This window comes from Botryllus schlosseri, chromosome 9, assembly GCF_051294905.1.
Source record: "Botryllus schlosseri isolate E-star chromosome 9, Bs_hap1, whole genome shotgun sequence".
Lineage (NCBI taxonomy): Eukaryota > Metazoa > Chordata > Ascidiacea > Stolidobranchia > Styelidae > Botryllus > Botryllus schlosseri.
In genome coordinates this window covers 13,227,915-13,246,282 of record NC_137244.1, presented here as the reverse complement: position 1 = coordinate 13,246,282, position 18,368 = coordinate 13,227,915, and the positions used below count along the sequence as shown (strand labels likewise).

Below are 18,368 nucleotides of genomic sequence, written 5' to 3'. Positions count from 1 at the left end.
TGCCCCGAAGTCAGGTTATTGCAACAGCTATAAAAAAAAGTAACATAGTGAGTTTAATTAGGTCGATAAAATATTATATACTTTTCGAATACATTTCATCCATATCTACAAATATATCTTGATGCTATCGTGAGCCACTAAAATGTTCTCCGCATGCGATCCGCTAACCGTAGTTTGCTCATCCCTGGTTTTAATCATAATCTTTCGAGTAAGTTCTGTTGGTAGGCAAGCCCTACCAGAATATATTTTGATAAAGGCAAGAGTAAATCGTTATCGAGCACCTTTCGTTATCAACTTCTTCAGTAACTCAAAATCGGTGACCGATCGCGACCTCTCGGAATAAATGAACAACATGCAATATGAACAGGACATGAAGCTACGATGTCCGATAATTCCTTTCAATTAAAGTAGAAGTATAGCCATTTCCGACCGAGTAAAACGTTACTCGGCATTGCGCTCTCGATAGTAGTGAGAAATGATATTCGTTTACTTTCGATAATATCCAACATACGGACTCATGTCGAGGGCAATTTTCAGAACTCTAATATCGCATAGCCTAACTTTGCAATATTTTTCGATTTATTTAGTCATGTTTTCCTTGCCATTCAGCATCGCGAAAATTCATAGTACAATTTAGAATAAACTGCTAACTTTTATCAAGGTCTTTGAAAAGTGCTTTTCAACATTTAACTATCATGACATAGTAAACTTCTACTCAAGTACGAGAAGTAGCGATTGTAAGGTGATTAGAAAATAAGTATTACGGGCCCAGTTTTGCCTAAAACCTAAATCGCAACACGTTATCTGATCCATTCCGAATGACGAGATTAAATATCCCTGAAAAATGAATAATATTCATAATATTCACATTGCTATACATGAAATTTGCTCTGGCATTGCCCATAGTGACCATTTAGAATTGGATAGTAAAGGAGTCGAAATTTCTTCGATGCGCCTAGTGCACTAATTCGAGTGCTGAAATCCGAACCGACTAATTTGTTATAATGATTCGAGTCGAGTAGTAAAATTTAATTAGCGAGCACTGAAATTACAGTAATATAGTTATATCACCGATACGAAATTTGGTAGCCATTTCCCCGGAATAGTAATCAGTCCGAAACATTATGATAAATAGATAAGGTTGAAGAAATATAAAAATATCATCAATGGTGTATGTATTATGAAACTGGGAATATTGTATTTGTGGTAGCACGCAATTGGTTTCCAATTCGTAATTTCAACCGCATCGGCAGTTTTTTCATAAAAATAAATAAACAAATACTTTGATACTAATTTCAAAATAACGCAAATCTCTTAATGAATGTCCCTTGAATAGTAATTAATCCAAAACATTATCATGCAAGGTCCGAGAAACATAAAAATATCATTAATGTGGTATGCATTGTGAAACAGGCAATATTTTCTTTGCGGTGACCAGGGAATATGTTCTAATTCGTAATTTCAACCCCATCATCATTCTCTCATAATAATGAATTAGCAAATCCTTGGATCCTAATTTTCAAAGTAGCTTAGATCTCTGAATGAGCTCTGACTCGCTGTTATCTTCAAACCATGGAATTATTACGAGTATCACCATCGCTCACTGAAGAAAGGGATGAAATTATATCCGGGGCATATTCCTTGGCCAGGAATTTTATCATGTACGAACTAGACGGGCCGAGCGTTAAAGCAAATACGAAAGCGGAGGCAACCTTACGGCGAGTTAGTGATGAAATGTTTGAGCGACATCGAACTGTCGTAAACGCAATCTCTAAACGTCTCCGATACAGTATTGTTGAAGTCAACGAAAAATATGAAGAATATTCTGCGGAAGAGCGGATGTTCCTGATGATAGCTGACGAAATTTTTAAAGATACCCAAGAGAATTGGGGTCGGATCGTATCTGTGTTCGTGCTCGGTAGCATTCTTGCTCGCAAAAACGAGGATGAGCATCACGGTGCTAATATAGAAGGTATCATACAGTCAGTCGGGAATTACATTGGTAGTAGAAGGCGAAAGTGGATAGCGGAAAATGGAGGATGGGTAAGCGATTTTACATGGCCTGATAAGGATTTGGCAATTATCATTTAGCTTGAGGTACTGTGTATCTGCTCTCGAGAGTCCATACCACCTATCGATAATGAAACTTAGCTTGCACTTCACAATTCGGTTTTCAATTTACATTTTGTCATAAGGCACAGTAATTTACATTCCAAGCGCTCCGAACTTTGAATTACCTAGCAAGTACGGTAACTTTCCTCTGCAAGATTAGGAAGGCTTACATTCTTTTGTTTGTTTCAGGACAGTTTTGTAGGATTTTTTGATAACGCAGCTTTCGATGATAGTAAAGTTTGGAAGAGGCTCATGCTTGTTGGAATTGGACTGACGTCTATTGCAATGGCAATAACAAGATCATGGATAGTCCTTTGCCGTACATCATGTAATATTTTTTAAATAATATATTTCTTCGCCGTTTAATTACATAAATTTTACTGTAGGACGGATGCAGTTTCTTCTGAGATTACATTAAAGATTGCTCCATAAAACCGTCTTTGTCTGGAACATTTTCCTTTTTCAAATTTATACAGCTACGTAAGGAAATTGCTAGGTTACCTAGAAAACGCCGCAGGTCAAATTTGATCCAATTCCGACCATAGTAGCGACAAGGAGTTATGACAGCTCAAAATGATCCATCTTTCGAAGCCAAATATCGTTGGTTCTCCACGACCGAATATCGTGTTCTATAAATATTGTTTATATGGAACAGATATAGATGTTGCTATTTTGTTGTTATCTGCGAAGAATACTTTGCTCAGTAATTAATTTCACGGGGATTCTAAACCTCAATACATACAAGTGAGCAAAGTTACATTAATTTGCGTTAACCTGTAGTGTTATGTAACTACCTACAATTCTATCAAGACGTAGCGAACACGACAAGTAATATTGGGTGAAGGAATAAGGGCGCGAAATTCCAATGTATAGATGCATATTTAGGCGGAAATATCGTCTTACCGGACGAATGCAATTGTTTCCTTAAAGTTTTCCTGTCTACACCATTCAAGCGCGGTAAGATCAGTTTGAGTTGGCGACATTCAGGATGATATTTCAAGAAGCTCTGAATGATAGTCACATATTCCTCGTCGATTCTTGTTCTATCGCTGTCACTGAGGTCGAATACCTTTAGCTGTTCATTTAATAATTGAATATTAGGCGGTTTAGGTCAATTTCATAAACGAAATCTGAACTAAATTGCTTTATTGAGAACCATGAGAGAGCAGAAAGAACTTACTGTAGTGCATCGCTTGCCCATCTCTTCACTAAGATTCCTGATTTGCATGGAAAGCATCTTGCAATTACTCAGGTTGAATTCTTCAACGCGGGTTTTGTGCAGGATTTCAGTTACTGTTTTGTAGCAGGAGGAAATGTCGGGATTTCTACTCAAATCCAGCGAATGCAGCTAAAACACAGTGTGATGTTCAGATATTTTACGACGCTACAAACCACTCAGTTGCAGTAATAATAATATTTATCGACCACAGAGCAATGTTATCAATTTCTTCGCCTCATCGCAAAACTGGTGTAATACAGAAAATAATGAACGTTTATAGGATATCGAAGAAACGGCGGAAACTAGCATTAATATGAATGAGCGATGGAAAATCTTTCACTCATAAGCAAGGACACTTTTCATTAGTAGACGTGATCAGGAATGCCTTATTGATGATAAATTCGCTCGCCAAATGCAATGCCATGCCTGACGTTGCTTGGAACTCGCATTAGTTGCAAACTATGCTTGATTATTTCACTACTAAGAAAACAAAACAGATCTAGCTAAAATGGATCACCTCATGATTACCGAGACCATTGTTCAACGACGTTAATGAATGTTCATCCAATTCGCAAGCTGAAAGTCGAACTGCCTTCGTGTTATGCCTTTTCGCGAAACGTCCGATTTCTTGCAATCCTACCGGTTCCAAATCCGTATTGTAACTTAGATCGAGTTTATCAACCTACAAAATACAGCAAATTATTCTGAAAACGACACACAAAATTGCGGAAACGAGTGGCTACCTCGATTTCACCAAAACATTCAAAAGCATGAATTTCCTCCGGTGTGAGGTCGCATCCTTTCATCACAAGAGTAACCTCTCTGTCTTTACAAAATAAGGGCGGCAGTGCAACCATACACTCTTCATCCAGACGATTATAGCTGATGTCGAGATATTGGAGCTAAACGAATATGGGAAACTGACAACTTACGACCAGAATTAATCGGGGATGAAGACAAACAGTACAAACTTATAACAGAGAAATGTTGATTAGCCAGTCACGTCATAATAGATTGGCGAAATGTTCTGAGATTAAAATAGAATTTCTGTGATTCGTCTCAAATGGACTCTTTGCAAGCAGTCATATAGAATGTGACTATTGACCACTACTGAACAACAATCGCTCAAGACAAGATCCATATACCTTACTGTTTTTGACCTGCATGGCGACGAAATCCTTTGACCGCAAGTGCGAGTTCACAAGTGACAAATAGGTTAGATCGCTTGAAATAATAGTCCCGAGTTGCGTAAAGTTGATGTTTTCGCCGTAGCTGAGATCGAGTTTTTGCAATTTAACCTATGGGAATGAGGTAATAAAAGTCTCATATCGAAAGGATTTATACTAGATTAGTGTCCGGATATTTTCATCGCCAATACCTGATGCTGTCTGATAAGTTGACTCAAAACGATCAGAAAATCGTTAGATCCGCTACTTTCTCCCAGGTTGAGTTCCGTCGAGCCACACTTCTTCATCAACTCGCAGATGGCTGGCAGGAGTTTGTCAATGCCATCGTGGGCTGTGACGCTGACTTTTTTTATTTGGACCTGGACGAGTGCAAAAATTTCCCCCATAAAACAGTAATTGAGGTGATGAATAATTAAACCCTCATCAACTCTCACTAGTCTAGTATGACTATTGCGATAAATGGCTACACCGGTGCGCGATTGAGCATTGTTCGGTACGATACCTTCAATTCACGCGTAGTAACAATATTAATATGAAACAATGCGGTCATGATGAAGGTTTTTTTCAAGCCCGCTATGTATATTATACGGATAAACATGCTTAAATTGAACGTGGGTTTATAATGCTCAGTGACTTTGAGCGGTATGTGTAAATGTGTTTACCTCAAATTCAAATTCGCGAATTTGGTCCAATATCATCTTTACAAGGTTTTCATTGAGATGGCATTGGCGGAATGCTAACTCGTACATGCGAGATTTCTCCATGAGACCATTCACGATATTCTTTACATCCAATTCAGTCGTAGTTTTATGATAGATCCCACAAGGAATTTCAACTTCATCATGATCCGTAAGTATTGATTGATGGTACATCCTGTTATCACCTTTAGCATATGTGAATCATAAATAATTCATGATCAGGAAATAAAATTAATATTAATTCTAATCAACCTCCAATGTGATTTTTGTGTCGGACTATTTCAATAAGTCGGATAAAATGATGATACGTGACATATATACTCAAGCAAGAAACCGCTCCAGTACCAACACCACCACGTATGCCAATAACATATGACTGAATCATGGTAGTTTGCAGAGTTTAGTCAGCCATTGTACAGTTTATGCGCTATGAGAATATCGAGTTAATCCAATTACACCATCATAAAATTTATCCAAGAGTCAAAATTATATTATTTTTCAGTATTGTATGACCGAAATTATTAGAAATAAACATCCAAAAAGTTTAAGCTTCGGTTTTTACTTTATGAGAATAATTTTATATACTTTATTATAGTCATGGTAGGGTGCTTGTAATAACGAAGGTGTTTTTAACAACAAGCTATCAATAACTTCACAAATGACACAAGCTAATTGATAAATTTTGAAATTGCCTGTAAGATATTAAGCTAATTATCAGAGTCGACGGCGATAAAACTATTTTACTTGAGTAATATTTATCGCTACATAAATATCGTTATGCCTTTGATACGATGTAAATAGTTATCTCGTGCGGCGTCCGTTGCGTGTCGTCACCCTTCGTACACCGTCAAGGAATAAGCTACCCGGTGCCGTTGAGTTGTGATTATTTGGCGTAGACTTAAGTTGTGATATTGCAAATTTTGAGGTTCTAAGATGGGTCCATTCGGGTAAAAAGGAGCCCACGAATGCAATAAAGAGACAATTCTGAGGATGCCGCCCGCCCCTATTTAATCCCTTTTATTGCCCCGAACCCCTGAGCGGGGCGGGCGGCATCCTCAGAATTGTCTCTTTATTGCATTCGTGGGCTCCTTTTTACCCGAATGGACCCATCTTAGAACCTCAAAATTTGCAATATCACAACTTAAGTCTACGCCAAATAATCACAACTCAACGGCACCGGGTAGCTTATTCCTTGACGGTGTACGAAGGGTGACGACACGCAACGGACGCCGCACGAGATAACTATTTACATCGTATCAAAGGCATAACGATATTTATGTAGCGATAAATATTACTCAAGTAAAATAGTTTTATCGCCGTCGACTCTGATAATTAGCTTAATATCTTACAGGCAATTTCAAAATTTATCAATTAGCTTGTGTCATTTGTGAAGTTATTGATAGCTTGTTGTTAAAAACACCTTCGTTATTACAAGCACCCTACCATGACTATAATAAAGTATATAAAATTATTCTCATAAAGTAAAAACCGAAGCTTAAACTTTTTGGATGTTTATTTCTAATAATTTCGGTCATACAATACTGAAAAATAATATAATTTTGACTCTTGGATAAATTTTATGATGGTGTAATTGGATTAACTCGATATTCTCATAGCGCATAAACTGTACAATGGCTGACTAAACTCTGCAAACTACCATGATTCAGTCATATGTTATTGGCATACGTGGTGGTGTTGGTACTGGAGCGGTTTCTTGCTTGAGTATATATGTCACGTATCATCATTTTATCCGACTTATTGAAATAGTCCGACACAAAAATCACATTGGAGGTTGATTAGAATTAATATTAATTTTATTTCCTGATCATGAATTATTTATGATTCACATATGCTAAAGGTGATAACAGGATGTACCATCAATCAATACTTACGGATCATGATGAAGTTGAAATTCCTTGTGGGATCTATCATAAAACTACGACTGAATTGGATGTAAAGAATATCGTGAATGGTCTCATGGAGAAATCTCGCATGTACGAGTTAGCATTCCGCCAATGCCATCTCAATGAAAACCTTGTAAAGATGATATTGGACCAAATTCGCGAATTTGAATTTGAGGTAAACACATTTACACATACCGCTCAAAGTCACTGAGCATTATAAACCCACGTTCAATTTAAGCATGTTTATCCGTATAATATACATAGCGGGCTTGAAAAAAACCTTCATCATGACCGCATTGTTTCATATTAATATTGTTACTACGCGTGAATTGAAGGTATCGTACCGAACAATGCTCAATCGCGCACCGGTGTAGCCATTTATCGCAATAGTCATACTAGACTAGTGAGAGTTGATGAGGGTTTAATTATTCATCACCTCAATTACTGTTTTATGGGGGAAATTTTTGCACTCGTCCAGGTCCAAATAAAAAAAGTCAGCGTCACAGCCCACGATGGCATTGACAAACTCCTGCCAGCCATCTGCGAGTTGATGAAGAAGTGTGGCTCGACGGAACTCAACCTGGGAGAAAGTAGCGGATCTAACGATTTTCTGATCGTTTTGAGTCAACTTATCAGACAGCATCAGGTATTGGCGATGAAAATATCCGGACACTAATCTAGTATAAATCCTTTCGATATGAGACTTTTATTACCTCATTCCCATAGGTTAAATTGCAAAAACTCGATCTCAGCTACGGCGAAAACATCAACTTTACGCAACTCGGGACTATTATTTCAAGCGATCTAACCTATTTGTCACTTGTGAACTCGCACTTGCGGTCAAAGGATTTCGTCGCCATGCAGGTCAAAAACAGTAAGGTATATGGATCTTGTCTTGAGCGATTGTTGTTCAGTAGTGGTCAATAGTCACATTCTATATGACTGCTTGCAAAGAGTCCATTTGAGACGAATCACAGAAATTCTATTTTAATCTCAGAACATTTCGCCAATCTATTATGACGTGACTGGCTAATCAACATTTCTCTGTTATAAGTTTGTACTGTTTGTCTTCATCCCCGATTAATTCTGGTCGTAAGTTGTCAGTTTCCCATATTCGTTTAGCTCCAATATCTCGACATCAGCTATAATCGTCTGGATGAAGAGTGTATGGTTGCACTGCCGCCCTTATTTTGTAAAGACAGAGAGGTTACTCTTGTGATGAAAGGATGCGACCTCACACCGGAGGAAATTCATGCTTTTGAATGTTTTGGTGAAATCGAGGTAGCCACTCGTTTCCGCAATTTTGTGTGTCGTTTTCAGAATAATTTGCTGTATTTTGTAGGTTGATAAACTCGATCTAAGTTACAATACGGATTTGGAACCGGTAGGATTGCAAGAAATCGGACGTTTCGCGAAAAGGCATAACACGAAGGCAGTTCGACTTTCAGCTTGCGAATTGGATGAACATTCATTAACGTCGTTGAACAATGGTCTCGGTAATCATGAGGTGATCCATTTTAGCTAGATCTGTTTTGTTTTCTTAGTAGTGAAATAATCAAGCATAGTTTGCAACTAATGCGAGTTCCAAGCAACGTCAGGCATGGCATTGCATTTGGCGAGCGAATTTATCATCAATAAGGCATTCCTGATCACGTCTACTAATGAAAAGTGTCCTTGCTTATGAGTGAAAGATTTTCCATCGCTCATTCATATTAATGCTAGTTTCCGCCGTTTCTTCGATATCCTATAAACGTTCATTATTTTCTGTATTACACCAGTTTTGCGATGAGGCGAAGAAATTGATAACATTGCTCTGTGGTCGATAAATATTATTATTACTGCAACTGAGTGGTTTGTAGCGTCGTAAAATATCTGAACATCACACTGTGTTTTAGCTGCATTCGCTGGATTTGAGTAGAAATCCCGACATTTCCTCCTGCTACAAAACAGTAACTGAAATCCTGCACAAAACCCGCGTTGAAGAATTCAACCTGAGTAATTGCAAGATGCTTTCCATGCAAATCAGGAATCTTAGTGAAGAGATGGGCAAGCGATGCACTACAGTAAGTTCTTTCTGCTCTCTCATGGTTCTCAATAAAGCAATTTAGTTCAGATTTCGTTTATGAAATTGACCTAAACCGCCTAATATTCAATTATTAAATGAACAGCTAAAGGTATTCGACCTCAGTGACAGCGATAGAACAAGAATCGACGAGGAATATGTGACTATCATTCAGAGCTTCTTGAAATATCATCCTGAATGTCGCCAACTCAAACTGATCTTACCGCGCTTGAATGGTGTAGACAGGAAAACTTTAAGGAAACAATTGCATTCGTCCGGTAAGACGATATTTCCGCCTAAATATGCATCTATACATTGGAATTTCGCGCCCTTATTCCTTCACCCAATATTACTTGTCGTGTTCGCTACGTCTTGATAGAATTGTAGGTAGTTACATAACACTACAGGTTAACGCAAATTAATGTAACTTTGCTCACTTGTATGTATTGAGGTTTAGAATCCCCGTGAAATTAATTACTGAGCAAAGTATTCTTCGCAGATAACAACAAAATAGCAACATCTATATCTGTTCCATATAAACAATATTTATAGAACACGATATTCGGTCGTGGAGAACCAACGATATTTGGCTTCGAAAGATGGATCATTTTGAGCTGTCATAACTCCTTGTCGCTACTATGGTCGGAATTGGATCAAATTTGACCTGCGGCGTTTTCTAGGTAACCTAGCAATTTCCTTACGTAGCTGTATAAATTTGAAAAAGGAAAATGTTCCAGATAAAGACGGTTTTATGGAGCAATCTTTAATGTAATCTCAGAAGAAACTGCATCCGTCCTACAGTAAAATTTATGTAATTAAACGGCGAAGAAATATATTATTTAAAAAATATTACATGATGTACGGCAAAGGACTATCCATGATCTTGTTATTGCCATTGCAATAGACGTCAGTCCAATTCCAACAAGCATGAGCCTCTTCCAAACTTTACTATCATCGAAAGCTGCGTTATCAAAAAATCCTACAAAACTGTCCTGAAACAAACAAAAGAATGTAAGCCTTCCTAATCTTGCAGAGGAAAGTTACCGTACTTGCTAGGTAATTCAAAGTTCGGAGCGCTTGGAATGTAAATTACTGTGCCTTATGACAAAATGTAAATTGAAAACCGAATTGTGAAGTGCAAGCTAAGTTTCATTATCGATAGGTGGTATGGACTCTCGAGAGCAGATACACAGTACCTCAAGCTAAATGATAATTGCCAAATCCTTATCAGGCCATGTAAAATCGCTTACCCATCCTCCATTTTCCGCTATCCACTTTCGCCTTCTACTACCAATGTAATTCCCGACTGACTGTATGATACCTTCTATATTAGCACCGTGATGCTCATCCTCGTTTTTGCGAGCAAGAATGCTACCGAGCACGAACACAGATACGATCCGACCCCAATTCTCTTGGGTATCTTTAAAAATTTCGTCAGCTATCATCAGGAACATCCGCTCTTCCGCAGAATATTCTTCATATTTTTCGTTGACTTCAACAATACTGTATCGGAGACGTTTAGAGATTGCGTTTACGACAGTTCGATGTCGCTCAAACATTTCATCACTAACTCGCCGTAAGGTTGCCTCCGCTTTCGTATTTGCTTTAACGCTCGGCCCGTCTAGTTCGTACATGATAAAATTCCTGGCCAAGGAATATGCCCCGGATATAATTTCATCCCTTTCTTCAGTGAGCGATGGTGATACTCGTAATAATTCCATGGTTTGAAGATAACAGCGAGTCAGAGCTCATTCAGAGATCTAAGCTACTTTGAAAATTAGGATCCAAGGATTTGCTAATTCATTATTATGAGAGAATGATGATGGGGTTGAAATTACGAATTAGAACATATTCCCTGGTCACCGCAAAGAAAATATTGCCTGTTTCACAATGCATACCACATTAATGATATTTTTATGTTTCTCGGACCTTGCATGATAATGTTTTGGATTAATTACTATTCAAGGGACATTCATTAAGAGATTTGCGTTATTTTGAAATTAGTATCAAAGTATTTGTTTATTTATTTTTATGAAAAAACTGCCGATGCGGTTGAAATTACGAATTGGAAACCAATTGCGTGCTACCACAAATACAATATTCCCAGTTTCATAATACATACACCATTGATGATATTTTTATATTTCTTCAACCTTATCTATTTATCATAATGTTTCGGACTGATTACTATTCCGGGGAAATGGCTACCAAATTTCGTATCGGTGATATAACTATATTACTGTAATTTCAGTGCTCGCTAATTAAATTTTACTACTCGACTCGAATCATTATAACAAATTAGTCGGTTCGGATTTCAGCACTCGAATTAGTGCACTAGGCGCATCGAAGAAATTTCGACTCCTTTACTATCCAATTCTAAATGGTCACTATGGGCAATGCCAGAGCAAATTTCATGTATAGCAATGTGAATATTATGAATATTATTCATTTTTCAGGGATATTTAATCTCGTCATTCGGAATGGATCAGATAACGTGTTGCGATTTAGGTTTTAGGCAAAACTGGGCCCGTAATACTTATTTTCTAATCACCTTACAATCGCTACTTCTCGTACTTGAGTAGAAGTTTACTATGTCATGATAGTTAAATGTTGAAAAGCACTTTTCAAAGACCTTGATAAAAGTTAGCAGTTTATTCTAAATTGTACTATGAATTTTCGCGATGCTGAATGGCAAGGAAAACATGACTAAATAAATCGAAAAATATTGCAAAGTTAGGCTATGCGATATTAGAGTTCTGAAAATTGCCCTCGACATGAGTCCGTATGTTGGATATTATCGAAAGTAAACGAATATCATTTCTCACTACTATCGAGAGCGCAATGCCGAGTAACGTTTTACTCGGTCGGAAATGGCTATACTTCTACTTTAATTGAAAGGAATTATCGGACATCGTAGCTTCATGTCCTGTTCATATTGCATGTTGTTCATTTATTCCGAGAGGTCGCGATCGGTCACCGATTTTGAGTTACTGAAGAAGTTGATAACGAAAGGTGCTCGATAACGATTTACTCTTGCCTTTATCAAAATATATTCTGGTAGGGCTTGCCTACCAACAGAACTTACTCGAAAGATTATGATTAAAACCAGGGATGAGCAAACTACGGTTAGCGGATCGCATGCGGAGAACATTTTAGTGGCTCACGATAGCATCAAGATATATTTGTAGATATGGATGAAATGTATTCGAAAAGTATATAATATTTTATCGACCTAATTAAACTCACTATGTTACTTTTTTTTTATAGCTGTTGCAATAACCTGACTTCGGGGCCCACGCATTTTCAAATGTAGTTTATAAACATATCATAAATTCAAAATGGCGATGACTCATTTCGTATCATGAATGTGATTTTAGATTGACAACTCCAGCACGTTTATTACTTTATGCGATTTGTTTGAAATAAGCGATCCATGCGCGTGTTAAGTAGATTCCGCGTCTATAGGTGCACTGGGCAGTAGGCACAATATTAACTTATTCATAACTACCGCCACGACTCGAAGCAATCTAAAATGCGACGAGTTGAATATAAACGCTTTTTGCAGTAAAGAAACGAGCAAGAAGTAACGTAAACTGTAAGACTTGTAATGTAATGAAGTCGTTGCTGATTTCAAATTATGAGCTGCCACATAAAGTAACCGAATTAATTGAATATTTAGGACATCGGTAAATTACGCTCGTCTAAACGGAAGAACGTGTAGAATGCATGTTTTACATAGTAAGACATTAGCTGACGGGTAAGTAAAGGTTGCTTGGTTATGATGCTGGCAGCAGGTAGCATCAGCAAATCTATAACCAGATTGTCGTGCAGTTCTAGGAATCTGTACAATCCACTTCTTCACTAATTTCCGCGAATTGGTTATGGGGGATAAGCAGCTTATAAAACTCGCTAAATTTTTATGACGTTATAACGAATACGTTATCGTGAAATCAATGCTTGATTTGTTCTAAATATATATAGGCTAGTTATTATCTCCATGTCCTCGCCTACGCGTTTTGGCTCACCATCCTAAATAGGCTATAGTGCGTAACGCGAATGGATTCATATGTTGCATTCGACCCTCGAGCCAAAACAAGCCGCAGGCATTTTAGTTGCAATTAAATTACCCTTGTTCTCGACCTACAAAAAATATGCTGGTATTAGATTGAAGACCAATGTGTCAGCCGTTGGGAGTTTATCGCATTGGCGGGCGACGATGACACTACAAATAACAACTCTACGTGTGCACAGGTTCGTGTTACCACATATTGTAGTGTTGCGACATAGGCCGGACGCATCAGTCCAAATCCTGAAAGCGAGAAAAGGCGCTCTGATCTTATTTGATGCGGAATTTAACCCTACGGAATCTCAAGTTCGTGTCCACTGGACTGACAGCTGTGTCATAGATGTCTGCGGAAAAGAGCTCATTCGATTTATTGGGGTCGTCAATATTCAACGAAAATCGGGCTACATAATTGTGCGCGGGTCGCATTGTTAAATGCGAATTGGTTAGCATCCAGCTACACATACTGCGCTATATCGATAAAGCATCAATGCTAGTTGAATATGCTCGTTTGTACGTCTATAATGTCGATGGCACACTCGTCGCTTATTATTGCTCATGATTTACAGAGCCACTTACATTTATCGTTCGTTGTACGTCTGTAATGGTACTGGTACACTCGTCGCCTCGCCTTACAATTGAGAGCGCGGGCTCGGAAGCGTACGGTAGCCATCTCTAATTTAATGGTAGCTTTCTTGAGGGCGGAAAATGGACCTGAATCCTTTTCTGAGGTCAATAGGGACCATTATCATATGGATATCCCTAAAAATATATGGTGATTGTCGCACCAATAACAAATGTGTTTTCAATGCTTGCGCCTTATCAGACAACCTTTTTTTAAAACCTTCAATACAGACATGGATTGGCAGCGAGCGCGATAGTGTAATGGTTACGGTTCTGTTCTACAAGTCGTAGGGTCCTCGGTTCGAGTCAGGGAGAAGGCGCGTTTCATATCTGAGTCGGGAGGTCCTCGGTTCAATTCTCGGAAAGTAACCGTTCTCATAATTCACTGAAATTCGAGACAAAAAAATTAAAATTAAAAAAAAATACGCGGGAATATTTAAATTTGAAAGTGGGCGTGGCTGGACACGTGGCGCTCGCTCATTGGTGGCTATAATCGGCCTTAATACACTACTCAGATGTCCGATTGACTTCAACAGCTACTGTTATTTAATTCATTAAATAGGCTACTGTTTTAGTGTCTATGCTTTAAACTTAATATTCACATTAAATACGATATATTCCTTATATATGTGGATAAATACGCAATTAATTATATATTCCGTAATCCGGCCCGCCAAGTGCTTCATTTTCGCATATCCGGCCCGCCGACCGGAGAAGTTGCCCGCCCCTGGTCTAAATCCATAACAAACTATCATCCAGCTACGAACCTATAAAAAATTGGCAGAGAGGAGAATAAAATAAAAGTGAAAGTGTGATCTCTGACTGATTTAAGTACAAATCTACTATTTTCTTTCCTGTCTTTGTCCCCGTGTGTTGCCGGAAAACCGGTAACATAATAGTCCTAAATTCGATGTTTGTGACTCAAATGATTGTTTAGTACATAAAAACACTTTAGAGTGATTTTGGTCATCTTCATCGTGATCTTCTATCCAGTGTTGGGATGACTCGAGTCACCTTTTTCGTATGACTTTACTTGACTCGAGTCACTTTGCTCAAATGACTTGACTTGGCTTGACTCGGCGTATCAGAAATCTCAATTGACTCGTGACTCGGAGCAAAATTCACGAGTCAATTTCAAGTCATCAAGTAATCGGTGTCGATAAAAACCACTGTATCTTGCATACGTTCGGATTGCTCGCGAAACGCTCGTGTACCCCGTGAGAGCGACCAATGGTTCAACGATCGTGCGATTTACTGAGCCTCCATTCTTCTTTCACAAATAAATTGACCGCAAGCGAAATGGTCGAAGCCTACAGTTTACGTTGTCGTAAACCAGTATAGTAAAGTAATTTACTAGCAAAATGTATATTTTAGTTCTCTTTTCTTACCTCAAACAAACCTCTGGTTTTATTGAAATTGAATTCAAATATAGCTTATATAGTCCCCAACCATTGGCGCATGCTCGAATTGTATCATATCAATTTGTAAATGGGTAATATATTGCATCTTATCAATTCGTTTCTTTATTCTCTATCTTGGCTGGTAACTATATACTGAGGCTATTTTGCAATTACTTACGTAGTTTAGCAGTTCTATGTATATGTGAGCGATACAGCGCTTTTTTGCGTGTATATTTAACTCTGTATTCGTTCATTGGTTCAAAATCAATGACTACTCAATCTGTATTTCCGACAGGCAACAATTTGCAATGACGTAATCATGCCTCCATACTTCGAAAAACCAACTTGACTTGAATAGTGACTTGACTCGTTTTCAGTCAGAAGATATTATTCAAAGGCATGTAATGTCGGTATTACTTTTCAGAACTTCAAATCATCTGTAAATACCGAGTTATCTTATTTTACGGTAGGCTGCAATTTAGTTGAAGAAGAATGTCAGAAACAAAGCCTAGAAGGGTTTTGCCGGACCCACCATGAACAAGATTCAAGTCTGCTCACTATTTGGTCTGATATTCAGGTCACTATTCGGACGGATATTCATCTGAGTGTATTAGTCACTCCAAGTTACCGACTTCAGATGAGGTTCTACAGTATTTGCTATATCTAAGAGAATATTGCCCCAAGACTACCACAACGCAGGACTGTGTCCTTCTAACTGTTGAAGAGGTTCCCAAAGTATGGAATATGACAAGAATACCTATAAGGCAGGCACAGAACATTGTGTTGATGCAATGTTTCAGGCATTCATCTTCAACTAAAGTGCAGTCTACCATAAAATAAGATAACTCGTTATTTTACAGATGATTTCAAGTTGAGAAAAGTATTACTGACAATACATACCTTTGAATAATACCTTATGGCCAAAACTAGCTGGAAATATCTGCATTTGTTCTCGACTTGCAACTAGAGGTCGACCGATTATAATCGGGAAGATGCCAAATATCGGTCTCGATAACCGGTCAGGTCGATATTATCAATATCGGCCTATGAAGGCCGATATCGCAGCCGATATTTTATATATAAAAAAAAATTGAAAAAGTATTGGAAATTCAATGCTCCGCGTTCTCAATCTCAAGAAATCGACGACGTAAAAGACGATACGTGACAGATTTACCCTTGCAGGACGAGTTTACCTTGGCGAGGATGCAGAGAAACTATGCTTCATGCAGTACAATCTACCTCTACTGGACTGATCTGCAATTCTGTATCACGTTTCACTTTTCGGGCTATCCCAAATTTTGAATAATTCAGTTTTCTCGTTTGTTGTTAAGCTTTCTGTGGCATGTACATTGTACAACTGCCATCTTGCCTAATATATAATATTTTGGCGAAATGGTACTTTGCTCCCCCATATTAATATCGGCCTATGATATCGGTTATCGGCCTTGTGGGTATGTCAATAATCGGTATCGGTATCGGCCTGCAAAACTCAATATCGGCCGACCTCTACTTGCAACCCAACGGCGCTTCTTCAATGTACGATCCAAACAAGCCGATGTCAACCGTGCAACCAATACATGATTCCCATGAACATGATGGACAGGTTGCGCAGAGATAAACCGAGATGTATGTGGTCTTTATAGGACTGCATTCGAAGACAATTTGAAAACATGTATATTTTATTGCAATATATCATCTCTATTCGGCCGTTGCAACTGATAACGTCACAAAACCTATAAAATGGTGATATGGTCAACATTACAGATCCAGTAGTAAGGGAAATTGCCCCGCGGATCTTTGGGGGCTTTTCGATGATAGAAGATCGCGATGAGGATGACCAAAATTGCTCATAAAAGTGTTCTTCTGTACTAAACCATCATTTGGGTAACAAGCATCGAAGTTTCGTGACAATATTTCAAATCTGAACAACCCTAGGTGACTGTGTAATTTAAAACGTTACTGATACGGTGCACTGCACACCAGATTCTCAATGGCACTAGTTCTGCATTTATTCGGTTCTTTTGGAGGAAAACTTTCTTTATTCCGATAAACTTGATCGACACAGGACGGACTCGTAAGAGCGCATCAATATCTAATTTCAACCGATTGGGTATTTGGTAGAAAACGAATTTCTAGTCGCGGCATGGGCTCATGTTGCGCTTGCTGCAGTTAGACTTGACCATTCCCACACTTTCAAGATTATATACAACAGTCAACTGCATGGCTTGATATGATCAAGTGCAGCGCCGGTATTAAAACGTCGCATTAGTGTTTTGATGCGGTACGCAGCAACGCCGTGGAGTGAGTTCTCATGCGCCTATGACGATTTCGACAGTCGACATAGAGCAGGCCTGGGCAAAGTGCGGCCCGCGGGCCAAATGCGGCCCGCCGAGCGATTTTGTACGGCCCGCGGAAGGTTGCTTGAAATTTAAAATATCAAACCTACTTTTTAATGTTGCGGCGTGGAATTCAGCCATAGGATGTATAAACTGAACAGGAAATTCGTTTACTATCAAGCCTGTTCATTAACATACCGTGATTACGCAGCCTATACGTACCTCACATGCCTAATCCAGACTTAAAGTAAAGTCAATGTAGCAAATTATGCCGTTAGAATTAAAGTCACAAGAAGTCACCAAACCTTCTTTGTTGCTAGTCACATTAGGCATTACAAGATCTGTGTTTCAAATTGTTACGTGATGTGTTTCCAAATCCATAATTCGTGAAACAAGTGAATCAGTGCCCATGATTTTTATGAATATATCACCACCCATAAAGTATGTCAAAAAAAGAAAGCCCAAAGTTGAAATTCAAAGATGGGTAATAACTGCAACCTTGGCTAAACAACGAGGCCATTTCGGCAAGCTGTACAATTCTTGGAATCCAGCTACGAAGACAATAAGCTATATATTATATTCAGGACTGTAACTCCCGCACCCCGCACCCCCTAATTGGGTGACGAGCTCGACGGGTGCCCAAAATTATTTCGTGAATGAAAATAAATTATAGGGTATTTTTTTGAAAATTTATGCAACTTCATTCAAATTTTTCTCGCGCTCCGCGCGATTTAGGGAACAATGGTTTTTAGAATTGAGCATT

The 18,368-nt window shown here is 38.4% G+C and overlaps 3 protein-coding genes across 3 annotated transcripts in view; 1 reads left to right on the top strand and 2 right to left on the bottom strand.

Moving 5' to 3' along the window:
• Positions 1 to 18,368, bottom strand: part of LOC145447227 (kappa-type opioid receptor-like) — a 90,971-nt gene that overhangs the window by 31,659 nt on the left and 40,944 nt on the right. The gene's annotated exons all lie outside the window — the stretch shown is intronic.
• On the bottom strand, positions 2,918 to 4,759 carry LOC145446613 (uncharacterized). The gene is made up of 4 exons (XM_080324958.1): positions 4,075 to 4,759; positions 3,849 to 4,013; positions 3,293 to 3,460; positions 2,918 to 3,187 (listed from the first exon to the last, which is right to left on the bottom strand). The coding sequence occupies exons 1-4, from the start codon at positions 4,186 to 4,188 to the stop codon at positions 2,918 to 2,920; spliced, it is 717 nt and encodes a 238-aa protein (XP_080181084.1). The 5' UTR covers positions 4,189 to 4,759.
• Positions 7,717 to 16,522, top strand: LOC145446612 (uncharacterized). The gene is made up of 5 exons (XM_080324957.1): positions 7,717 to 8,401; positions 8,463 to 8,627; positions 9,016 to 9,183; positions 9,289 to 9,460; positions 16,452 to 16,522. Exons 1-5 carry the CDS (start codon positions 8,288 to 8,290, stop codon positions 16,520 to 16,522), a joined length of 690 nt encoding a protein of 229 aa, XP_080181083.1. The 5' UTR covers positions 7,717 to 8,287.

Excerpts from the sequence above, each read along its gene's own strand:
- LOC145446613 (XM_080324958.1), bottom strand. The coding sequence starts at position 4,188 with ATGGTTGCACTGCCGCCCTTATTTTGTAAAGACAGAGAGGTTACTCTT. Across the intron at positions 4,014-4,074 it reads AATGTTTTGGTGAAATCGAG|GTTGATAAACTCGATCTAAG; the intron begins GTAGCCACTCGT and ends TGTATTTTGTAG. Across the intron at positions 3,188-3,292 it reads TGGGCAAGCGATGCACTACA|CTAAAGGTATTCGACCTCAG; the intron begins GTAAGTTCTTTC and ends TTAAATGAACAG.
- LOC145446612 (XM_080324957.1), top strand. The coding sequence starts at position 8,288 with ATGGTTGCACTGCCGCCCTTATTTTGTAAAGACAGAGAGGTTACTCTT. Across the intron at positions 8,402-8,462 it reads AATGTTTTGGTGAAATCGAG|GTTGATAAACTCGATCTAAG; the intron begins GTAGCCACTCGT and ends TGTATTTTGTAG. Across the intron at positions 9,184-9,288 it reads TGGGCAAGCGATGCACTACA|CTAAAGGTATTCGACCTCAG; the intron begins GTAAGTTCTTTC and ends TTAAATGAACAG.